We start from the raw sequence: 25,411 nt of genomic DNA, 5'->3' as shown, positions 1-25,411 counted from the left end.
CTAGCTATAATGAAATTAGAGCTTTCTTACCATTATTATGCTTGCTCAAAGAGTTGAAATTACATGACACTCGAGAATTAGTGTACAGGTCATTTATTTGTATGCATAAATGCTATGCTGACAGAGGAAATTACGCAAATGAAACACTCCATGACAGAATTTTTTCAGGACTGTCACTGGTTGCTTCAGAGTGGTCGAGCACAAGTAAAAAAACGACCTACGTAATAAGTTAAGACTAGACGGAAAGGCAACCTTGAAACACAACAGTGAAGGATAAAAACAACTATTTAACTACTGCAAACGTATATATATATTGGCATGAGATCAGCACAGAAGGCATACTTTTCAGTTAATTTGGGACATACAGCTGATCTTAGTGTGTTGATGTCTTACGAGAGGTTCACGCCGGCACAAGTTTTGCTGGAATTCCCTTTCAAACTATCGGCTGGCAACTGTCGAAGGTGGATGCGCAGCCTTATTCGTGCGTACCTCTCAGTGAGCATTCTGTATATACCCTCCTTGTGCTCCGTGCATACACACAGGCTGCGGCGGTGTGCCTTGCTTAGTTATGCTGTAAGTGAACGAAGCGGCGACTTCATCGTGATTTTATCCGTGCACCAAGAGTTGATGGCCGTAAAGTGCTCTTCATAGTCTTTCAGGGCTTTCATCACTCCACTGCTCGGATATATAACGTTGTCTCCGTCCGAAACATACTCTTTCAGTGATGTCAGTGAAGCATACTCGTCGCACGCAGTTCTAATGAGAGCAGCTTTGCATTTTGCGCACTTCACGGACTTCAATGTTCCCTTCAAAATGAATCCTCCGAGGTAAAACAGAATACTGCATTCTGTTGCCGACAATTTTTTAGTGAACATAATCTCAGAATCGTCAATCTCTTCAACTTCGTTCTCGACACAGGCCTTCTTCCCCTGGGATAGCAGGTCTACAAGGTACTCTCGGTCATCAAGTTCGTCACTTCCCGTCTGCGGCGTATGCAAAAACTGGCTTACGCTCACGAGTCTCAGAGCGCACTTGATATCATAGACACTGGGAGCCGGCTTCATAAGCCGCACGACAGAAAAAAGATTCTCTAAGCAGTCTTGCAGCAGCCTACTTGTAAGAAAGAACTCATATCCTTCGTCACTTAGGAGCACTCCTTGGAGGCGAACAACAACCGTAGTTGGTATGAGCAGGCCAGCTTGCGACGGTTTCCAATGTGATGTGGTGCCCATTTTCGTAGTTCTCACTGTTTCCATTGCCATGTGCAATGTATCTAGGGCTTCAGAGTACTTGGCCTTGTTTCTGTGACTTAATGTCATTGCTGGATGCCGCGAGGACATCAGCGCATACGACTTTGAAATAAGCTCCATGAACCAAGCTGTTGTTTTCGCTTCCCGTTTTAGTAGCCCTTCCTTTATAAGGAAGTGGATAGCTGGAGGAGCTTCCCGAGAAAGCTGTACAGCGACACCGACTTTCATTTCGGTGAAGTGGCCTGTGCTGGTCTGAACTTCGGACAAGTTTGGCGCTACCTTCAGTTCTCTTTCAGAATCGTGTTCAAGTACCACCTCAACATATTCCACGTTAACCTCTGTAGCGTGAAAACTTTAACTCAGCGTATAGGACGACTTCTAAATTGTCCACGCTTTCGTGGTGCAGTTCGGGAGGCCGATATTTCGGTCCTTGGAATTAGCCCGGCGATCGCCTCCCAAATTAACGGGACCTGTGACATTGACTTCCTGCGCAATTTCCGCAAATATTTCTCCATCACTCTGTCAAACGTAATGTTTCAAGTAGGGACGACGCCTTTAAATAATTATTGCGCATAGTATTTGTTGGCTGCGAAAAAGTACTTACTGTTGCAACGAAGACCACTTTGCATGGGACAGAGGGCAGGAAGGTGGGATAGGTTGGTAGTGAGCGAGGGAGGGGCTGGTAAGGTTTCGCGTTTGAAGACGGTGCCATATGTGCTGTTCCCTGGTGGTAAGAGAAGGGTGAGGGGATAGGTATTTGCCTTTCAGCACGAGCCTTCGCGGTGAGCTCAGCAAAGGTGCACGCACGCTCCTTCGATGTCTGCCTGTGCCCGGTTTCTCGACCCTCGAGCTAAGAATCGACGTCCTCATCGCCAGCTTGTGCCAAATGTGTGGGCACCCAGATGAACTGAACGCTGCCGGAGGAAGGGGGATTATGGGGGAGCATGTGGCAGGTGGTTGGGTGAACTCTTCCGCTAGCATAATTTAGGAATGCAGTTTTCCAATCGATCAGGAGTCATGTAAAATTGGAACTGCTGAACGCTAGCGCAATTACGACCTCTTACGCTTCTTCTGATGTTGTACCTTGAGGTAGTTCTATTAAAGGGGCCTAGCAACGCTTTTTTGAGCATGGTTAGAAAACGCTGCCGATCGGTAGTAGAGGCTCCCGAGAACACGCGAACCAAATGTTGTAAGGCAGCACGCGGCCTGGAATTCACCATAAATTATCAGTCCACAAAAAAAGTGCTTTCTCTTCCCTCGACAAATGATGGAAGACGCTCGAAAATCACATGTAGGTTGCCCATCTATCAGCAATTGGCTGATTTGAACATGGCTCGCTTGGTTGTCAGAGATCGCAATGAGAGGCCGGCACTTGTCCACGCGTGCGCGCGCTTTCGCACTTAAAAAGCCGCGCATTCGAAGAAAAAAGAAAAAAAGCGCTCAAGGTCACGAGGCGCGCGTGACGTTTTTGTTTGCCCCCTCCCATTTCTCCCTGCTTAGCTTCGAGCGCTTTCGTCGGAACGAGAGAAGAGAGAATGCGATTGCAGCGTGTGACAAATCTTCGTAACTTCACTCGTAGTGGACGGATTCTTTAAAAAAATTTTTTTTGCGGCGTTGAATTTGTGAGGCAACACGCTTTTCCAGTGAATTAAAATTAACTCCATGGTTACTCGAAAAAGTGCTTCAGGACCCATTTAATGTGGAGAGGTGTTCGGTGTGTAGGCCACCTCAGTGGCTCCGTGCTGATCGCATGCAGCATATACCCAGGTTGCATCTCGTTCCCCGCCATACGCTTCATGGGAAGTTCCTGCTCTAGCTCTCCGTCGCTCGCGGTTGCGGTCGGAGTGCATGTTACGGGGGAGCGGTCGAATGCACGATGTTTCGCGAATTTCCTCGGGTAGTGATTTTACGGAATCATGATTATCGGGATGCGAATTTGGAGTTTCGAAAGTATGTCTTCCAGTATCGGTGCTGGCTAGTCGGAGATCTTGTGCCTCCAGGCGCCCTTCAGTTCTTGTATAGTGTTATGCGTGCACCCAACTCTGCCAGTCGTTCTTACTGGTGGGTTTTGGAAGCACGGAGCGCTGTCTTGGTGGCTTGTCGTAATATATAGGTTATTGCTTGGCTTTCGGTTTCGTTGAGCTTGAGGTAAGGTGTGGAATACAATACTATGCTCAGGGTATATGCGTGTATACAACTCGCAGGGTATCCGCTTTTCACAGGCTGTGATCTTGACTTGTCACTCGGCGTATTAGCTGCGTGGTGGCTGCCAGTGGGCTCTTTAAGCGTTTGATTGTTTCGGTATGTTTTCGATCTTGTTGCAGTACAGCTCCAAGATACGTATAGTACGGACCCGAGGGATCTCCCTACCTTGTACGCAGATTTTGATGGAATTGTGGTTTCCATTGCCTTTTGGCGTAATCAAGAAGAGCTCTGATTTTGCTGGTGAACAGCTGAGGTACCCTAGTGGCGTCGTCCTGTATTACAGTTGCAGCTGTTTGTAGTGTTTTTATTGATTGGTGTACGTCTGATCTATATGTATTCCACAAAGTAATATCATTTGCGTACGAGGTATAGTCAAGATGAGAGATATTCTGCAGTTTCTGCGCAAGCGGAATAAGTACTGCATTAAAAGGCCCGCAAACCACCTACAATATTTTTTTTCAAGCATGTCAAGTAAACGCGCTCGTCGCATGCAGAATCTTGACGCGATCAACGATTCTGCTCGTGGCAGAGCTACGAGCCGCCGGCGCGCCACGAATTTCAAGAAACAATTCCTCTTTCTTACCGGGACTTGCGGGCCTCCGCGTGACGCGCCGTGCCACATCTATGGCGCACCGAGTCAAATTTTCCAAATATGCTGTCGAGCAAGAGCCTACGACTTCCCGTCAGTCTGCAAGCGGCTGTCCACACTGCTTGTTGTTCGTCGTGTTGCCTGCGTGCCTGTTACGCGTGCGGGGCATGGCCTGTCCCCGTACGGGTCCATCGCGTTGGTAATCCTTTGAAGGCGTGCGCGCAACGCAGCTAGGTTCCATATCGGCAAGATTAGGGCAGCCACGGCCAACAAGCACGCAAATGACGGCCCGAGCTGCGGCAACCGGAAGTAGACGGTGTTTCGAGCAGCGCGTCAACAATTACTTGTGCCACGCAAGAGTGAGAAGGGCATGAGAGGGGTGCCCGGCGAGAGGGCAACGCGGCGTGGGAGTCGATACCAGCGCAGGAGAGAACGAAATGTGTGGTCGTCACGGTTTCTACTATCCTGATTTGTTTAAGCGATCGGTGGTTGACATAGGAATGTTTAGGGAGAAATTTTTACTTTTGATGTCAAAAGTGCCCGAAAGTCTTGTTGTAGGGTCGGAACTGCCCATTTCAAATTTGGAAGTCGAAAGAGCTTAGAAGTGTGGCAGCTTGGGCTAGTTGGTATGGCATGACGATGGTTATAGCGCGAGAACAAAACGACGACACAGAGACAAGCGCTCGTGCCCTTCCTGTCTCTGTGTCGTCGTTTTGTTCTCGCGCTATAACTATCGTCGAAAGAGCTATTGAACGGCAGGACCCAGGAAATTGCCTGGACCAGATGGGTTGAGCGCGACCTTTTACGAAACGTTTAGGTCCAATTTCCCCCCAATTCTGATTTGTCTTTTCAGTGAAGCTTACATGTATAAGATGTCGCCTCCCAGCTTTCTGACGGCACACACTATTCTAGTCCCGAAAACAGAGAAGAAAACTGAACTCCACTTTATAAAATCGTATTGCCCCATGAACTTTGCAAAAGCAAATCACAAGATCTTCGTGAAAATATGATCTAAACGATTACAGGGTGTAAAAAGGAAACAGTAGGTCCACACCAGACGTGCGGAATCAAAGGACGCATCATTCTGACTAATATACATAAGGCCAGAGCTGTTCTGGAATGCTGCAATGCAACCGATACATGTGTAGTAATACTTCAGTTAGATTTAGAGAAAGCTTTTGATCTTGTCACATGATGTTCTGATGAGTGTCTTGGATTTTTGTAAACGTAAGCTGCATTATCAAAAGGGGGTGTCTATGGCATATAAGGGCTGTACAAAGCGACTAATTGTTAATAATTTGGTGGGGGTGCGCATTAACTTGCAACGCTCCGTGCGGCAGGGCTGTCCTGTTTCCCCACTGCTGTTCAGTCTGTTTTTAGAGCCTTTTTGTGTGAGTGTCATTAACAGCAGTGCTGTCCGTGTATTCAAACTGCATGAGAATGAAGTACGGTTACTTGCATATGCATTGCTACAAAAAAATGGACATCATGCAACATTTCAATGGATACCTGCTCATTGTGGCACAATGGCCAATGAAGAGGCGGACGCTGAAGCTAAGAGAGCTTTAAATAGTGCCCCGGAAGTGTGCATCGCATTTTCTCGACAAGATTCCAACATCCTACTTCAACGCGTGATGCGCAACTCCTTCTTAGAGCACTGGCACAAACCAGAACACCAGCACAAGTGGCTGCACAAATGGGACCCGCAAATGAAGTTCCGTATGCCTCACAAGTTAAAGCGAAGCATCTCATGCACTATCCATCGCATTCGCCTCAGTGTGGCTTACACGAGACGTTACACCCACTTGATTGGCTGTAATGACGCAGGTCCCAATTGTGGTCACTGTTGGTTGCCAGAAACGCTCGAACATACATTTTGCGACTGTCCAGCATATGCAAGCGAACGTCAGCTACTGATATCTTCGATTGGCCAATATATTAGTCGACCATTAACCGATGAGGTTGTGTTAGGTCCTTGGCCTGACGCCAGCAGCACACATGTGGTCATACGAGCCGTCATCACTTTCTTAGAAGCCACTGGACTGGATGCACGTCTGTAGAGTTACCCAGCCTAACAAGAACATATCATCTCTCTACCTTACCATCGTCATTCCTCACTCTTTCACTCCCCAGTCACCCTTCCCCAGTGTAGAGTAGCAGGCCAGAGCAAACTATAGCTCAGGCCGACCTCTCTACCTTTCTGTAAATAAATTCTCTCTCTCTCTCTCTCTCTCTCTCTCTGATGATGTGGCAGTTTTCTGTGCAGATCGCAACAGTGGTAACAAAGTAGTCCATACTGCAAAATAGTATTGTACGACCAGTGGGGGTTCGGTAAACTGGGAAAAGTGCTCGGGACATAGGCATGGGGATCGGCCTTCCACTCCAGACGTTTTTGCCAACATGCCACGGGTGAATCAGCCTGCAAAATATTTTGGTGTACCACTAAAATTTTATCGTGACAGTGAGCCGTACTGGTGGCGGCAAGCCACTGAAATGCGTGAAAACGTGGATGAACTTAGAGGATGGGACTTTTAGATTTTCACGCGAGCAACCATATACAATCTTTTCTTTGTCTCTAAACTCTGGTACACATTACAGGTTTTGCATTGCTCGCGTATAAGCGTGCAGAAGCTGCACCGTATGTTTGCAGTGTTTATACGGGGATCAGTGTGGGAACGGTCTAGTCGCACTAATTTTTTTCGCTGTGTTCGGTTCGGCAGTCTGTCTGTCACATTTGTTTTTAAGACTAGATAATCGTTTTATGTTTCTGCGAGACACAAGAGACTTGTTTCTGCGTGCAGCTATTCAGCTCAGGCAAGAGTTCTATCTTCACTCGTTGTCACCTCGGACTACGCGCATGAAGTGCTTTATGGTTATTTAAAAGAAGTCGTCAGTGCATGCAATTTTTATTGACACGTTTTTCCAGCGATTATCTAGCGGGAGTAACACGGAAAATGTTGTATAGAGACCTTCTCGACATTGCTTTACCGGTACTACTCAGGAGATCGTATCCTGCAGGACGTGGCTAAAATGTACTGGCCCGAGTAAAAAAAATGGCTGTACTACCTAGTTCAAAATCATTTTTTTAAGCTCAATACAAGGACTCTAGAAGTTAAAACGTGGATGCAATAAAGGGGACTGTTTGTACAGTGGGGAACGCACTGTTTTCGCTGTCGTAAACCTGAAACCAAAGAACATGTTTTTCTGGATTGTTGGGAAGGTGTGTTTTTCTGGGACATTCTGCAGAGAACTATAAAAAAAAAGATTTACCAATCGATGCATACGGGATCAGGTTTTTACCAGTGAAGGAAGAAGACGATGGAGCACCTTATGGTACTATGTTGCTCGCCCTTCACAGTATTTGGAAAAAAGTACATGGCAGTCTGCCATGCTGACATCAGCACACTGCCCATTCGTGAATATTTCCGCCAAATGATCATGAAGTTTATAGAAGAGTACAAAAGTAGACCCATATCCAGAGTGGCTCGAAAATCTTGTGCCACTTAATGCATATAAAAGAAGTCTAGTCACTATGTAATCATTCCCTTTGGTACCTCTGTGTGTACTGTTTATGCACTGTATTATTATTGTATGATGTGCAAAAGTAAGTAATCAAGAAAAAAATCCAAAGTGTCTAACTCCGCTATTACTGCACCGTTTCGAGAAATTCTCACGGCTCCATGTTCGACGTACACTCGAGGACAGTTTCTCCACCACAACTGAATTTTGACCTCTGGGTGGTTTACGGGCCCTTTAAAGAAAAGGCAACAGCACAGATCCTCGGAGAATGCTTATGTTAGCTAATGTGTAGTGGTGTGTACGAATATTGTCTACACACATTGTGGCCGGCTGGTTTTTCAGGAAAGTCCTAATGTAGTTATAAGTTCTTTGGCCGACCCTGTGGTCGGGGAATTTAGAATGGCTCCATGTTCAACCTTATCAAATGCCTTTTTTGAGGTATTATGCCAGGACAGCTTTGGTATGCGTGTACGTATGAGGGGGTTCAGAATAGCTGTTGTGAGCATGGCATCTTGCGGGGATAGGCCTTATCTAAAACCGATCGCTGAGTCTACATATTGACCGGTATCGTCCATGTGGGCATTAAGCTTAGCAAGAATGACTTGCTCTAAGAGCTTACCCAGGCTAGAGGTGAGATCGGGTACCCATTTTCTGGAGTAACTGGTTTGTTAGGCTTGGTTATCAAAATAACCCTTGAGTGTGTCTATTCATATGCCAGTGTGCTACTCAGCCAATGCGTATTAAAAATATTAGGGAGCTGTCGCAGGGAGATGTCATCTAGGTTTTTAAAAGTGGCGTTTATGTGATCTTAGCCTGGAATTAATATATGAACGGTGCAACCTAGAAGTAGTACGGAAGCAGAAAACAGGAATAGAAAAGAGCGCTGACTTTGAACAATTGTTTATCAGAGTTCGTATATTCAGTTATGTCCTTCAAACTTGCCCAAGTTTCCATCTCCTCTGAAATAGCGCAACCAGTCTCTGTACTGGTCCCCTCCTTTTTTCTCTCTCTCTGGGAGAAATAAAAATAGCAGCACTACCACGCTTCATAACATCACCTGGAGTATACTGTCACGGAGCCTATGAAGGGTCGCTCGAACTTATATTGTGATGTCCTTGTCCAGCTCGCGGTTTGGTGGGCCGGCGAAATTCAGCAAAGGAGTAGGAGTGCCCGGCGAGGTGGGGGGGGGGGGGGGGGGGGCTCGCCTTTGGTCACAATTATTTGCTTGTTAGCTTCGTAGTGCATCTATCTGGCAACTCTGGGTAACGTTAACGGTATGTTTTTGAAGTCTGGCTATAGGCACCCGGCAATGCAGTTTACGAGATCCGTTGGTGGCGCCATAACACACAGCCTAGCGAGTAGGCGCAGCAAAACAGTCTTCCAATGCGTAGCCTAGCGAGTAGACGCAGCGAAACTAAACTTGCACGTGCATATCATTTTCTTTTTTTAGTTGTGAGCAAGTGGGTCACGGCTGATTATGTGCGCCCAGGAAGCGTTCTTTGAAAACGTGCCAAAAAAGGCACTGACACTTCAGCGTGTCACTGGGTTCAGCGAGCGGTTCATTTTCTTGGTATCCCTGGCGGTCGGTACCAACAATGCTGAGGCGGCCCAAAGAGCTTCGTCGTGCCCTCTGGTCCACTGTCTGGTGCCTATCCCCAGTTGGAACAATATTCTTTACATGTTACCGCAAAAACCGTCATGGCTTGAGTGCTACACACACTAATATGCGCTGCAGGCGTCGCGAACCAAGCGAAACGTCAACCCTACATGCGAATGAGCTCCGACCGAGGGGGCAGCACGCGGGGTGAAGGAAACGAGGTTTGAGGCCAGTGACTCCTGTCATTGACAGATTCCGCCCTCACTCTATTTTGTTCTCGTTTGCGTTATCGGTTACGCCCACAGCGCCAATGACGACGCCGCAACGCAGACACGGGCGCCTAAAAGCGGGATCAGACGTATCCATCGCTGCGCATCAACGCGTTGCTTTTTGACTCGGCACCGCACTCTCCTCCTTCGGAGAGAGGGCGCGTGGCTACGCGACGTTGCGCGCCTAGAGTGCCTCGATGCGCGCGCCCCCGCTTAGAGTGGTGTCAGCTTTTGCAAGGGCAGATGCCGCCGCCTCGGCTTCGGCGCCAGCGCGACCGCCATTTTGGCGCCTCCGGCCGGTAGTTCGTGCTTGGCGTGTGAGGTGTTGTTGGGCAGTGTTCATTCCCTTACAGTTTTATGCACCCATCTCCGCATCACCATGCCCGGCTGCTGCGTGCCGCAGTGCTCGAATCACTCGAGAAACGGATGGAAGTTGTACCGGTTTCCAAGAGACCCAAAAAGAAGGCTTCTTTGGACCGTTAAAATCAAACGAGACAAGTGGCAACCGACTAATACGTCGCACGTATGCAGCGTAAGTAAACATTTTTTTTAGTGCGTCGTATTCTGACTGGTCAGCATTATTTAGGGCGCCGTTGTTTTTTATTTAGGTGCGCAATGTAAACGCAGGACAGCCAAACGTCGTGCAGGGTACTGTGCGGCGTGCTCGTGTTAAAAGATCACGCTTTAAGAAAATGCGTCAAGTACGGGGGCTTCGGAAGCCCCCGTGTCGATAACATTTCATGCTGGTTCAAGGGCCTCGAGTGTGCTACTACATTCAGAGGAATTGCGACTAGTTTCAGTGCCCTTGCACGGGAAAGTGTTGCCTTGGCAGCAGCGTTGTGAAATCCTTCCCACCCCCTACCCGAGGCTGTTAATTTCGTGCACTGCGCTTCGCAGCTATTTTGCTCGCGAGACCGGCTGCCGCTGTCGTGACCGTCCGCCTCGCAGCCCAAAGACAGACTTCGTGAAATTGCCGTACTCGCTCGCCAACTCGCCCCGACAGCGTACGCGTCGACCGGGTGCTGGCGGAGTTGAGCTGAACGAAAAGTAGGCAAGAGATGGGGACGCAGGAGGTGTAGTTAAACAGATGAGAATTTAGAAAGTGGAGGAGGGAGAAAATTATATGCAAGGGCAGAAAACGGGGAGTGAGTTCAGGCCGCGTGCCGGCGAGCGAGTACGGGAATCTGACGGCGCCTGACTGCTGCCGAACTTCAAGAGTACGGCACGTAGAGTTCACGTAATTCACATAAGAGGAAATTGGACGTGAAATGCGCGCATATGGCCTCGCAGGGAATTAACATAGGCTCGGGTGCGTGGTAGGGGGATTTCACAACGCTTACGAGGCCTGCCCATGTTTATTCGTGCACGCGTTGGCACTGATCGGTCGAAATTTGAACGCCTCTTGTGAAATCAAGCCGTTTAAACATAAACATGCTGTTCCTGCGAAAAACTCGTAATATTACGAGGCCGGACTTCTGCCCGTCTTGTGTGTATCGTCGTATGTATACTTGGGAATCAGGAACACTTCAGTGACGAACAAAACAAGCGCTGCTACGGAGTGTTGTCATTTTTACCTGACAAATAAATTCGATTGCATTGGGAACTTGGAGGCTTGGGTACAAAGCTTTCGATAGAACGAAATCTGTAACGCTCGCTATAAAATCAGACCTGGTCCTTTGTCGGCACAATAGACTAATATTTTATTCACATGAATTCAGGAATCCTTACAGATTTTCAGTGCGAAAATTGAAAGGGTTATTATAACAGCAGGCTGGGTCTATGATCGCGCTCACTGAAGTGGCTTACGTGAAAGCGCGCGTGAGCTCAATTAGTTTCCTTCTTTTTGTGCTTCAAAGTTGCTGCTAGTTCCTGCTGCGAATCATACTGAATGCATACATGAAATCTTGTTTATTGACAGTGACAGACATTCGTTTTTCTTCTGCCAGTGTGTTAATTTCCAATTCTGATTTTATTTGCAGGCTCACTTTGAAGAGAACAACTATGAGCAACATCGTGCGGATGGCTGGAAGAAGTTGAAACCAAATGCCGTCCCAACTTTGTTCACATTCAAACGTAAGATTGAACTTTTTTCTTGCATTACATAAAGCAGCACCAGTTGCAAGTACTCTATGTACCTGGGATTTCTACGAAGCTAACACCAAATAGGTCCTCATATGCTGCGTCCACATTAGTGCATAAATTCTGGAAATGCAGTCACGGACAAAGCTAGGAAATGCGAACACAAAAATGTGAACCAGACCACGCAAAATCGAAAAATACTGCTAATATTAGACGGTCAAATAATGGCACGCTATTAGTGCGTTTGGAAAGCTACATTTCCCAACTTTGTTTTTGTGATTACGTTGCATCACTTTGACTTGCATGTAAAAAAAAATTGCGATACTTGAGTGTTGTGGTTTATATTTCTTGTTTGCATTTTTTGGTCATGACTGTATATACGTCTGGATTTCAGTGTTTACAGGCATGACCCACTGCACAACAGTTTTCCGCTACTTAGCACACGGTCGTGTACTGCTAGCATGTCAGGTGCAGTGGCTATGTTATTTACAAAGGGGGAAAACGGAAACCATTATGTATACGAGATCCACGATGCACGAGCCCCCACTACAGTGCGCCTCATTACCTGCGTTGCGTTGGCGTGTTAAGCCCTACAATCAAATAATCAATAAACTGCATAGGGAGCGAATGTCAGTTGAGCCCTCCACAACGGCGCACACGTGTAGCTCTGGCATATGAAGCTCCAATTTGAATTAGAGCCATTTATTGTGGGGAGAAATTTTGAGCACAATTTAATTATGGTATTTTAAGACCTTCCCCTATCCCTTGTGGAAAGGGCGGGGGAAGGACAAGTGTCTTCCTCACGTCAATAACTAAGCCGGTATCTGCTGCATGTGTTACATTTGTAAAATTAACAAGCTAGACATGAACTGGCATTGCTTGAATATGTTCATGAATACATACATTTCTGCTTGCAGCACTGCCTAAGGAACGAAAGCCACCAAAAGAAAGAACTGTGCCTGCACCCTCCAGCAACGAGACCAACAAATCTCCTCCTGGTCTGCGTCAATATCCAGCTGCAGTTAAAACTACCCTAGAGACCCCACAAAACCACGCCGTTCCTGAATCTACACGGCAAGGAACATCGTGTTATGGGCACGACACCATGGAAGTTGACGACGCCGTTGTTGAACTGTCAGCGAACACTAGTGATGCAGATTCAAGAGAAGTTAATGCAGCGGCTGGTGAGACATCAAATTCTACTGCAGAATCAGCAGAACTGAAGAAGAAGCTTGCTGACCTTACAAGAAAGTACTCTGAACTTCAGCAACATCATGACACAGCCAAGAACACCATTAGTGGTCTCAAGAAAAAAGTGCAAAAACTCGAGACTGAGGCAACAAATATTTCGCAAAATATGAAATTTCTCAACGACGATCAAGTACGCGCTCTCTCAAGGAGCAGCAGCTTGGGGAACTCTTGGTCTCCGCACACTGTCAAGCAAGGCCTTCAAATTAAGTTTGCTTGTGGAACAACCGGATATGAAACTTTGAGAAAAATGGGATATCCTCTCCCATCCAAAAGAACGCTCGCACGGAGGATTCAAAATTTGAAGTTTCTCCCAGGCGTTCTTCACGAAGTGATAGACGTTATGAAATGCAAAGCCGAGACCATGGAGGATGTAGAAAAGGACTGCGTCCTTTTTTTGGATGAAATGGAGATAGTGCCGGGGTTTGAGCTAGATCGGGCTGAAGACGCACTTCTCGGAGGAATAACTCTTCCTCCGAAGCCTGAAGAGCCTGCGGTTCATGCTCTGGTATTTATGTTGGGCGGACTTAACCAGCGATGGAAGCAGGTGATTGCATATGAATTTACCGGAAGAAACATCGATGGCGGCTTGCTGAAAAACTATGTGTTGGAACTAGTACAGCTGTGCAGTCAAATATATCTGAGAGTTCACGCAATCACATGTGACATGGGCTCGGCAAACCGCGCAATGTGGAGGGAATTCGCCTTTTCCAGTCACAGAGATTCTTCCACGGTGTGCTCCATACCTCATCCGTGCATGGACGGAAAGGAACTTTTTTTCATTGCTGATCCGGCTCACGTCTTGAAGAACCTCAGAGGCCAGCTCTTGAGCTCAGAAGTTTTCACGTTGAGTGAGGCCACAGTTGCCAAACATGGCCTGCCTTCTTCACAAGTCAACTTGGAATATGTTCAGGCTGTGCTCGAAGAAGATTCTAAAAGAGAACTGAAGGTAGCCCCAAACTTATCCGAAATGCACACCAGCGCAGGCCACTTCACCAAAATGAAGGTTGGTGTCGCTGTACAACTTTTTCGGGAAGCTCCCCCAGCTATCAGATTCCGTATAAAGGAAGGAGTTCTTAAACAGGAAGCAGAAACAACAGCTTGGTTCATGGAGCTGATTTCAAAATGGTATGCACTGATGTCTTCGCGGCATCCAACACTGGCCCTGAGTCGGAGAAGTAGGGCTAAGTACTCCGAAGCCCTAGATACATTACACACAGCAATAGAAACCATCAGAACTATGAAAATGGGTGCCACATCCCATTGGAAACCGTCGCAAGCAGGTGTACTCATATCAACTACAGTTGTACTTCGCCTCCAAGACGTTCTTTTAGGAGACGAAGGCTATGAGTTTTTTCTTACGAGCAGGCTCCTGCAGGACTGCTTAGAGAACCTCTTTTCTGTGGTGCGGCTTATAAAGCCGGTTCCCAATGCCTACGATCTCAAGTGCGCTCTGAGACTGGTGAGCGTAAGCCAATTTTTGCATACACCGAGGACGACCAGCTACGAGCTTGATGACAGGGAGTACCTGGTGGACCTGCTATCCCAGGGGAAGGAAGCCTGCGTCGAGAAGGAAGCTCAAGAAATCGATGATTCAGAGATTTTGTTCATCGAAGGATTGTCGTCCACAGAATGCAGTATTCTCTTTTACCTAGGAGGATTTATTTTGAAGGGAATTTTGACATCTGTGAAGTGCGCAAAATGCAAAGATGCTCTCCTTGGAACTGCCAACGACGAGCATGCTTCGCTGACAGCACTGAAAGAGTACGTTTCAGATGGAGGCAACCTCATCTACCCCAGCAAGGGAGTTATGAAAGCCTTGATAGACTATGAGGAGCATTTTGCTGCCATAAACTCTTGGTGCACGGACAAAGTAGTCACGATGAAGTCGCCGCTTCGTTCACTCACCGCATACCTAAACAAGGTGCACCGCCGCAGCTTGTGTGTATGCGCGGAGCACGAGGACAGTATATACCGACTGCTCACAGAGAGGTACGCAAGAATAAGGCTGCGCATTCACCTTCGGCAGGTTCCAGTCGGGAGTTGCAATGGACATGCAAGCAAAACATGTGCCGGCGTCAACCTCTCATGAGAAATGGACACGCCAAGATAAGCTGTATGCTTAAAAGGTTTCGGCTCACGTGGGCACGCTTTTGACTCTTGCATTTTTTATTTTTAAACATTTCATTTCGTACTGCATTTGGTTTGTCTTGTATCTGACTTTGATTTTCACTAGTGGGACAACGCAGCATTAAGGCGCACAAATAAATGGCCTGTTCACTGAAATCGTGGGTGTCGTTTCATAAAGGTACACTGGTAAAGCATGTTACTCTCGGGTATGCTGCCTGCACAGTGCATGAAATGGTGAGGCAGGGGAAGGTGGTACCGAATGTCAGATAATGTGTGTGTGTGTGTGCGTGTGCGTGTGTGTGTGTGTGTGTTATATATACACACACACGCAAGTATATAAAGTACAGCAATTCCTGCCTTTGCTATTCGGCTGATTCACAAAGACCCAAATATTGCATTCCTTTCAGCAAGCGTAGTAATAAAAGTTCATGCGCCCCTCCGTCTTAACGACGACAACGGTTTAACGCGAATCTTTCTGGTGTGGGAGTTCGTGGCTCATTTCATTCAGTCTATGTCAGCCCCTGGCGCATTGTACAAGCACAGGCCACCAGTTTGTATGACGTGCGTTGTTCCATTTAACAATTAGGCAACAACAGCACTAAGAGGTGTCCAAGTTGCACCAAAAAAAAAAAAGCTCGCCAACGAGTACTTCTTTCCTACCATACGCGAGCACCGCAAGCGGTAATGCGCTTCGCATGCTGCCCCACTACGGCAGGAGCCGTAATGGCGGCCGTCGTAGCAGACGACGCGGCTGTCCTCACCCTCAGCGGAGCGCGCGGGCATCAAGGCACCCTATGCGCGCCCGGCTCGCCGCGCCCTCCTTCGAGTACCCGTACGCCCCTTCCGTCTCCATAGCGAGAAAACGCGACGCTGCGTCAAAATAAATAAATAAAAAAGCAGGTGCCACGTACATTGTGACAGCTGCTTGCAGACTGGCGGGAAGTCGTAGGCTCTTGCTCGACCAATCGCAGCATATTTAGCTCGGTGCGTCAGATATGGATGGATGGATGAATGGATGGAACGCGAAAGCATTACTGTCTGACTGAACTTCCAAGCAATCGGGCTGCAGCAGCAGCTTGCGCGGTGCCATTAGTGCCATCGCCGCAGGCCACCAATTAAGGGTGCATGGCAGTAAGGCGCATCAGCTTCACTGCTAGAGAACGAAACTGGCAGCGTGGAACGCTTTAGCTGGTCATTGGACATTGAGCACATCGTGCTAATTGCACTGGAGCTTCCATTTTCTAGCCCGAAGTGATGAAAACTGTGACATCGATATTTTTTTATCCAATTATAGCATAACGTCGTCAAGCGGAGTGCAAAGGCTCGCATCTCGTTGGGCTGGCGATTCGCCATCGCCTGTGTTTTTCAATTTGTGATTTGTCAGTTTAACAGTTAACTTGTGTCGTCCATCACTTTAATAACGTAATACTCTCATTGGGATCTTCCCTGTAGGTTTCCCTGCCTACACATCGGCTTGACTGGTCTCCGCCGCAACCGACGTTACTTCCTCGCCCTGGACTTGGTCGAAGTGAGCGGGGTCGACGCATCTCTGCCCTACTGCTACACCGGTACGAGCTTGCAAAGACTGTGTGTGTGTGTGTGTGTGTGTGTGTGTGTGTGCGTGTGCGCGCGCAGCAGTATCTTTTACAGATAGGTTTTGGAGGAGCAAGATGTCCTCCCTATTTTCTTTTATATAGTTTTATTCTGATGTCCTACACTGCAGTGTATACCCACGAAATGGTGGCGTAATTGTTCTTGCCCTCTCCGTGGAATTCTGGCTCCACTGCTCAACTAAATAAAACGTGACGTAAGATTTCTTAGTAGATGCTCCTATAAGACTACAACTGTGGTTCTTATATTTTCGAGTAATTATTAACACCATGTTTCAACATTACAACTTTCCGCGTTTCAGAGCCATACTACACTGCAAGGCCTAACAACCTGCCGGGTTTACAGTGGATGGGCAGCGTGCTCTACTTCAACCTCAACTCTATCGCCAATGGCGGGTTGCAAGAGAGTGGTGTGAGTGCTATATTTAACAAAAGCGCTGTTTTGTACATTCACAAAGGAGTCTTAATAGTTCAGAATGTGGCAAACCACTGGAAGTGCTTGCGTGAGCAACCTGTATTTACTTTTCCATAAAAGTTAAGTGTACATACTGTCAACAGCAGAAGTTTGCAAGTTGTGCAGCGCGTGGAGGAGTGGCGCAAAACTGGAGGATCTAAAACTTGGAAGCCGTGCCCGATAATCTCAACACCATGGTGCATGTCACGACTCGCAGTAGGTGGCTCAGCAGTGCAGTTTTCCGCTGCTCCGCCACGCGCTGCACATCCCGCAAAATTTTGCTGTTGACAGTACGTGTATGTATGTGTGTGACTAAATATATGTACACAAACTCAAATGAAAATATGCAGAACACTAGACATTGTGTTTAAGTTTGGTGGAGCAAAATGGTGCCCGAAACGTAGAAACAAGTAATCGATCACTATTACAATTTTCTGGAAGACTTCCACCGTCGAGCTTGAAAGTGATTCGAGTGCAATGATGTGCACTGACATCAACGTTGCCGCCATGTTTAAGTACTGTAGTGCGCAGAGAAGTGCTTCTTTCGCAGCATCACGCTTAGCAAGATGTATCCACTTCAACGGGATAGTTCACAATTGCCCGTTTGCAGTTCGAAATCACAACCAAATCTGTATGGATTTCTCCGAAAGCAAAGCTTTAGTTGAGGAAAAATTAATCCTGCTTCCGGAATCTATAATCGAACGTGGCATCAGCGCCTTTCAGAGGCAGTCGCCAACCTCGCTAACAGAGGTGTTAGCAATCGACCGCGTGAGGGCGAATAAGGAAACTCAAATCACATGGACATAGAATATATCATGGCCTGCGAGATTGCAATCTGCCGGCGCACAATGTTGGAGGCCATGAATATAGCGAATGAGTTCTGCGTAGTCCCGCAAGCTGGCAGAAGTGTAACAAAAGGAATTGTTATGAATGAAAGGTTTTGAAAGGTTAAGCCGGCACCAACATCCCAGAAAGGTGTTAGTCCAGGGGTCGATCATTGCACCAGGACAGATTTTTTCTTCAATTAAGCTTTCATTTCTGAAAAAACCGTATGGATTTCCTCGTGGTTTTTGTGCATCAAATGGGTGGTTTAGAAGTGCATGCTATTTGGCCAGTCGATTCATGTTCAATTAGAAGTCACAGCTGTGACTATTACGCGCACAGAAATAACAAGGGAAGAGTTGAAGGAGTGCAACTCCTGGACCCATTTTTGCGCTCCCTTTGACTCTTTTCTCGCTATTTCATTGCGTGAAATAGCCAGAACAGTGGCTTCTAATTGAAAACAGGTGGTTGTCGATCATCCTGTATATAGCCCTTTCGCCTCTTAGCGGGATTCCGCACAACTTATTTGGCATCTATCTACCCACGGACTGCAGATTTTGTGCAGTTTGTGACGCATGTGCGATAGTATTCTAGGCACTATACATGTGCACACATCTCTCTCTCTCTCTCTTTCCCCCATCGGCACAGACTACGCTAAAGGTGGGCGGGGAGTACGAGCCGACACTGCGGCTCATCGAGCTCCGGGGTGACCAGTGGCCGTCGGGCCGCTCGGCCATTCGATTCCCGCTGCGAGGCACCGCCTTCCTCGTCGTGTCGCTGAGCAGCGAGGTCAGTGTTTCTTCCCACATGTATTGTTGTTCTGTATACGTGTCTAAAGGAATATCGTATGACACATATCAGGAGAGAGAAATAGATATAAGGGATCTGATCTTGGGGGGGGGGGGAGGGGGTCCTTACATGTTGTCGCGATCATGCAAGAAAAACTGAAAACTGTAGTAGAGCTAACTTTTCTTCGGGGAACTTTTTCGAGGGCCACTTGTGGCCCATTAAGGGAAAGGAACAACTTCAATTTAATAAAACTTTTTGGAATTACTGATGGCGGCGGCCAGTCCAGGGCACCTCAGGCTACTACTTCTCGCTGGGGCTAGGGCAAGGATTTTCAATTAGCGTCATAAGACCAGCTTGGAAGGTCTGACCAATTTGAGTCTGACCTTGATGAGCAGCGTTACGACGTCTGCCAAATGCTGTGTAAGCTGCTATTATCTGTTCGAGTGTGGGGTGTGGTCACAGGACGGGCATTTGTCACTACGCATTTTGCAAAAAATGTTGTGAAGTCAGTGCAAGTTCGAATAGGTGCTTAAATTTGAGGCCAGTCCTTGAGCCTGTCGAGGTTGGCATTTACTTGCCCTAGCTTAATTGCACATAATTGTCGTTTTTTTTTCTTTCCTGCATTATGTAGCAATTAAGTGGCATTTTTACCATGCTTTAATAAAGGGATTGGCCGCCGCCTCCAGTGCGGGAGCACTCTGTTCGATAACCAGTCCCGCAACCATCAATTTTTCTGAAAGGGAGAGTGGGGTAACTTTACGGTACCTCTGGCTTGGTGTTGCAGGTACCCATTTCGAAAAAGGTGTACCACACTCGGTGTTGTGAGTACAGTAAAAGCTCGTTGATTCGGATTTCATGGGACAGGAAAAAATGTCCCAATTAACGAGTAAGCAGGAAAAACATTAAAATAAAGCTACAGAAGCATACCTTTATTTGCTGAAGTATTTGATGATTGCCGTCCTGTGTTTTCACGCAGATTCCGGTCGACATTACCATCTTACGTAACTGTTCCAAATGGCCAACAGCACGCAAGCTGTCGGAGTGTTCAGGCAAACGTTCAGGCCACTGAGACTTCCCGTGAGGTGCAATGAGGTCGCGGCTGCATTTCGCATGACTCTTCGTCGGAATCGTGGCCTTCCTGGGCGCCCGTGACATTAATAATGTCTTCATCGGTCAGGAGACTAGTCGTGGCGACACAATAATCAATCGCAATGTAGTCCTGAAGGGTCACATCTGTGAGAAGGACAGCATCGAAAGTCTGGGAGTCATCGTCGGTGGACTCGGCTGACACCTCGTCGATGCCATTGTCAGCTACTGCCACATCTTTGCGCCTCACAAAACTGCTGTGCTGAAAACAGTTGGCGATGACTTGTGGTGAAGTGTTTTTTCACGCGTGGGCGATGATGTTCAGTGCGCCGAGTAATAAATACCTCTGTCACACGGCCACCACCAAGCTCCATTGAACACCGTCAACATAAATCTCCCCTAGGGGGTTCGACGGAGAAGTTGTGGCAGTGTCACACGGCAATGACAAGGTTGTAACAGTTGCCGCGAGGGGGCTCAGCTGGCGCTGTTTGATTTTCGAAAAAGTATTCTAATTTCCTCTCTATTGATTTTTTGTGAATTCCCATTATGCGGTATTTACAAAAGATTACTATTAAGTAGGTATGCGACTAACAAATGTTGACACGCAAAAGTCACGCAACGCAACGGGAGTCTACACAGAATTAGCCCCTCAAACTAACTGCTTGTAATGAAATGTGCTTCGTGCAATAGCACCTACGGGAAGTGCCAACAAAAAGTTACACGGGTGAGCACACGACCACACACCGGCTATTAGGAACACGCCTGCTTTTCTGCTGTATGCATTCAACAGTGTGCGAACTCACCTGTACTTCTGCGTGAGGTTGTTAGTTTTGTTTTGCACTAGTCGGCGCGTTCTCAATACCCCTCTGTGCAAGAGCAGCGACAATGGCGTCATACACTCTAGCGTTGTTTTTCTCCTCTGAGCTCAGGAAGATGGTCCTCCCAGATTCTAATTAACACCCAGGTGTCATTTTCGCTCCAGGTTACTCTTGGATTTGGTGGGGTCCCATGACTCATTTCTGCAGTCGTCGACGCAGGTGATGATGTTGCAGCGTTGTCGGTCATTTCTTAAACGTCAACACGGCGTCGACCACAACCACACACATGGACAAAATATTTTTCAATGGCGCCAGCCGGTCCGACTCGCGAGGCACGGTGTGTAGGGCATCGGTGTTGAGAGTAAGTGAACTCTGGAAGGCGTAAATATATGTAAACAAACACGCGTTGTGAATGAGTACTACAACGAAAGAACCTTTAATATTGCCAAAATGTATTATTCTTTCACTGCGGCCACTTAGTGCTCGAAATTGTTCTCTGACCTCTAGACTGCTAGGGACGAGAGTACCTCGTTTCGCTGCAAAAGGAGATCGTTGAACGTCCTTTGCAAAATGCTCCGTTTACCTTCGTTTGCGTAAGAGTGGTCGTGTGACACGGACCGCATCTTCGTTGTCGCAAGGACGAGTGAGTTAAACGGTCTTCGCGAGTGCCCATGTGACAGGGGTATAAGTCCTCTTCATGTAACTTTTCAGCTTCTCAACATAGGATCATTTGCTCTAGCAGATGCTTGCAGTGCTTACACTTGCCGTAGTGAATTATACCCTGGCCCATCGGCTGAAGAGCAGACGTAGTGTTGGGCAGCAAAAAAACTACTTTATCTTCAGTTAGGCTGCATAGTTATGGTCACTGCAATTGTCAACAACCATAATTATCCTGCGATCTTTAGACATGAAGTGCCGGCCTAACTGCTGCAGCCAGCCGTGAAAAATGTCCGAGGTCATCCAAGCCTTCCTGTTCGCGATGTACTCGACACGAAGGCTTTTGATCTTCTTAAAACGGCATCGTTTATGCGCCTTCCCGATGACAAGCAGTGGCAAGCGCTCCGTGCCAGTCGTATTGGTGGCAAGAAGTACAGTTATCCTTTGCATGCACTTTATGCCACCAATGCACGCCTCCCCTTTGAATGTCACTGTCTCGTCGGGCAGAGCTCTGACAAATAGGGCAATTTCGTCTGCATTGAACACGTCATGTGGTTTATAAGCGGTGACGTGCTCCAGAAGCTTCACATTTCTCCACTCGGTGGTCACGCTTTCGTCAACGCTGGCCTTTTTGCCGCACCCACTTCTGAAGACAAGTTTGTACCTCTCTCGAAACCTCGCAAACCACCCTTCTGACGCTTTGAACGATTCAATGTTCATTATTGCAGCGTACTTCTCATCTTGCGCCATGGTGAGAGGTCCGCTCAAAGGCAGATGCGCGTTGCGACAGTCAGTAATCCACCGCAGCAAAGCTTCTTCGAACTGGGGATGAGCTGCGGTTCGCAACCACTTTCTAGATGCATGAAACTTCTCGCTTTGGAAGGCTTGTCGAGTCTGTTGTTCATTTTTCATGTACGTTCCCAACGTCCTCCGCTTCACGTTGTACTTGGTTACAACGAACTGGCTGTCATGATTCGCCATTCTTCAGTGCTTCCGAAATTTCCACTTTAGTTGCCAAAATCTTCGCTTCGTACTTCTGCTGCATTTTCGGCGTTCCCATTGTAGTGCACGATAGTGGTGGCATTACGATCGCAAAGGAAGAAAAAAAAAGAGAACTCCACAAGAAGATATGGTGCCGACACGACAACACAAGGGAAAATGACGTCGGAGCTGCAGTCATCTCGCAGTGGTGGAGAATAAAGAAGACGCCGACGTTTGGTGACGCTGCGGTCGCCCCCTTATAATATAGAACGGAGACAGTCAAAACTGTTATCCGAGACCAGGTAGGAGCGTAGGCCTAGCTAGCAAAATCAGCGACAGTCCGGGCCGAGCGTCTCGTGCTTAGCACTGACAGTGTGTGTGCCGAGATTTGCATGACCCACTACATTCATCATTACATATTCCCCCCTCGCTGAAGATGGTGCCAAGTAAGTGTTCTAAGGTGTCGTGAGGACAAGTGGTTCGTGATATGGTTTGAGGCGATTCACATGTACGATTTCGCGGCCTCGGCGACGCAGGTCCACAGTGGCCGTGAGGGGTTCGATGAGGTAGTTAACAGCGGAAGTTTGTTCTATGACGCGATAAGGTCCATGGTACCTGCTGACAAACTTTGTAGAGGTACCAGGAGCAGCACTGGGGGGCACCCACAGCCAAACAAGAGAGTTGGGCGAAAATTGGTAGTTGGACCGTCCATCGTCGTGACGAAATTTCTGTAGCCCTTGTTCTTGTGTTGTAAGGGTGCGAGCTAATTGCCGACATTCTTCCGCATACCGCGCGGCTTCGGAAACTGGTGTGCCTTCGGATGAGTCGGGTCGGTAGGGGAGAATGGTGTCAATTGGAGATGATGGTTCTCGACCATAAAGTAAAAAGAATGGAGAAAAGCCTGTCGTCGCTTGAGGTGCCGTGTTGTAAGCGTACGATACGTAAGGAAGGATAAGATCCCAGTTGGTGTGGTCGGAGGCGACATACATAGAAAGCATGTCGCCAAGAGTACGGTTGAAACGCTCGGTCAAGCCATTTGTTTGTGGGCGATATGCGGTAGTACAGCGGTGAATTACATGGCATTCTGCAAGAAGTTCTCGAATAACATCCGCGAGAAGGACGCGGCCTTGGTCGCTTAAAAGTTCACGTGGAGCGCCGTGACGCAGAACAAAACGTTGCAGCAGGAAAGACGCAACGTCACGTGCCATCGCGGCTGGTAGAGCGGCCGTTTCTGCATATCTCGTGAGGTGGTCGATTGCTACCATAATCCAGCGATTCCCAGCTGATGTATATGGTAGAGGACCATAAAGGTCTATTCCAACCCGGTCGAATGGTCGCACTGGGCATGGTTACGGCTGCATTGGTGCAGTAGGACGGCTAGGATCGTGCTTGCGGCGTTGGCACTCTGTGCAAGATCGATTGTACTTTTGAACGAATGTGTACATGCCGCGCCAATAAAACCGAAAACGTAGCCTGGCGTAGGTTTTAAACAAACCGGCGTGCGCACACTGCGGATCGGCATGGAAAGCAGCACATATGCTGGCGCGGAGATGCCTGGGTATGACGAGTAGCCATTTGCGACCGTCAGGGGGGTAGTTGCGGCGATAAAGTATTCCATCACGCATGGCGAAGTGAGAGGCTTGTCGGTGTAGCGCTCGAGATGGCGGGTGGGCGAGTGTTTCAGATAGGTAATCCATCAGAGACGCAATCCACGAATCTTTGCGCTGCTCCGCAGCCATGTTGATGGGTCCTGATAGTGGAAGGAAGTTGTCTTGGATGGAGAAACTCACAATATCAGTAGAAACAGGCGAATGCGAAAGAGCGTTGGCATCGGCGTGCTTCTGGCCTGAGCGATAAATGACGCGGATGTCGGTACTCTTGGAGCCGTAAAGCCCATCGTGCCAAGCGTCCTGAGGGATCTTTGAGGGAGGATAACCAGCAGAGCACGTGGTGGTCGGTAACAACATCGAAAGGGCGGCCGTACAGATAAGGCCGAAATTTCGTAATGGCCCAGATAATCGCTGGGCATTCTTTCTCAGTTACCGAATAATTTGCTTCTGTTCTTGTAAGAGTGCGGCTCGCGTACGCAACAACATATTCTTGGTAACCAGGCTTTCGTTGGGCGAGTACAGCGCCAAGACCGACACCGCTAGCATCTGTGTGGATTTCTGTGGGAGCGCTTGAATCGAAATGACGCAGTATGGGTGGTGTTGTAAGCAGTTCACGGAGCTTCGCAAAGGCACTGTCGCAAGCTGGAGACCACGCAGATAGATTGCGGTCTCCCTGAAGTAGGTCTGTCAGAGGCGCCATGATCGAGGCGAAATCTCGGACGAAGCGGCGGAAGTATGAGCAAAGCCCAATGAAACTACGCAGCTGCTTGAGAGACGCGGGCCTCGGGAACTCGCGAACAGCATGTAGCTTAGCGGGGTCAGGAAGAACGCCATTCTTCGACACGACGTGTCCGAGAATGGTCAGCTTGTGCGCTCCAAAGTGACACTTCTTCAAGTTGAGTTGGAGGCCTGCTGCAGAGAGGCAGCGTAGAACCTGTTCCAAGCGACGAAGGTGCGTGGGAAAATCGGGCGAGAATACCACTACATCGTCTAAGTAGCACAAACACGTGTTCCATTTGAGGCCTCGTAGGATAGTGTCCATCATGCGCTCAAATGTTGCCGGCGCATTGCATAGCCCGAATGGCATCACGTTAAACTCGTGTAAGCCGTCTGGTGTAACAAATGCAGTTTTTGGCCTATCATCCGGATTCATGGGCACTTGCCAGTACCCAGAGCGTAGATCAAGGGAGGAAAAGAACTCTGCGCCTTGTAAAGAGTCGAGGGCGTCATCAATTCGAGGCAAAGGATAAACATCCTTTCGTGTTATTTTGTTTAGGCGACGATCATCTACGCAAAAGCGTATTTTGCCATCCTTCTTTTTAACTAAAACAACCGGCGACGCCCAAGGACTGTTTGACAGTTGAACGACGCCTCGCTTTAGCATGTCACCTACTTGTTCATCGATGATACGGCGTTCAGTTGGCGAAACACGGTACGGTCGCTGCCGTAGTGGTGGGTGATTACCTGTGTCGATCTGGTGGCATACGGTAGATGTGCGACCTAAAGTAGCGCTGTGACTGTCAAAAGATGGTCGAAACTTGTCAAGGAGGCTCAAAAGCTCACACCTCTGTTTTGGGTTTAGGCCTTCGTCGATGACACGGTTGAAAATGTCGGTAGTGGAAGGGTCATTCACGGAACTACAGGAGAGGGCGCTGACTTCCGATGATTCATCAGGAACGTCAAGTGTAGCGATGGTTT

The 25,411-nt window shown here is 48.0% G+C and overlaps 2 protein-coding genes across 4 annotated transcripts in view; both read left to right on the top strand.

Annotated features, from left to right (window-relative positions):
* LOC142776126 (uncharacterized) overlaps positions 1 to 25,411 on the top strand; it is a 62,372-nt gene that overhangs the window by 8,319 nt on the left and 28,642 nt on the right. For 2 of the 3 annotated variants that reach the window (XM_075879164.1, XM_075879165.1), the window contains exons 2-4: positions 16,339 to 16,454; positions 16,799 to 16,908; positions 18,421 to 18,561. In XM_075879164.1, coding sequence (XP_075735279.1) covers positions 16,339 to 16,454; positions 16,799 to 16,908; positions 18,421 to 18,561 — 367 coding nt within the window. Of the gene's footprint in view, positions 1 to 16,338; positions 16,455 to 16,798; positions 16,909 to 18,420; positions 18,562 to 19,537; positions 20,006 to 25,411 lie in introns of those variants that run through there. The other variant, XM_075879166.1, reaches the window with a different exon arrangement.
* LOC142776988 (uncharacterized) lies at positions 9,707 to 16,282 on the top strand. The gene is made up of 4 exons (XM_075881292.1): positions 9,707 to 9,961; positions 11,409 to 11,502; positions 12,426 to 13,762; positions 16,271 to 16,282. The coding sequence occupies exons 1-4, from the start codon at positions 9,809 to 9,811 to the stop codon at positions 16,280 to 16,282; spliced, it is 1,596 nt and encodes a 531-aa protein (XP_075737407.1). The 5' UTR covers positions 9,707 to 9,808.

The sequence above is a fragment of the Rhipicephalus microplus genome, chromosome X (assembly GCF_043290135.1).
Source record: "Rhipicephalus microplus isolate Deutch F79 chromosome X, USDA_Rmic, whole genome shotgun sequence".
Lineage (NCBI taxonomy): Eukaryota > Metazoa > Arthropoda > Arachnida > Ixodida > Ixodidae > Rhipicephalus > Rhipicephalus microplus.
Note: the sequence above shows the minus strand (reverse complement) of the source record. Positions and strands in the feature narration are given on the sequence as shown.

Bases quoted from the DNA above. Each gene is read 5' to 3' on its own strand.
- LOC142776988 (XM_075881292.1), top strand. From the start codon at position 9,809: ATGCCCGGCTGCTGCGTGCCGCAGTGCTCGAATCACTCGAGAAACGGA. The intron at 9,962-11,408 runs GTAAGTAAACAT...TTTTATTTGCAG, and splicing joins ATACGTCGCACGTATGCAGC to GCTCACTTTGAAGAGAACAA. The intron at 11,503-12,425 runs GTAAGATTGAAC...TTCTGCTTGCAG, and splicing joins AACTTTGTTCACATTCAAAC to CACTGCCTAAGGAACGAAAG.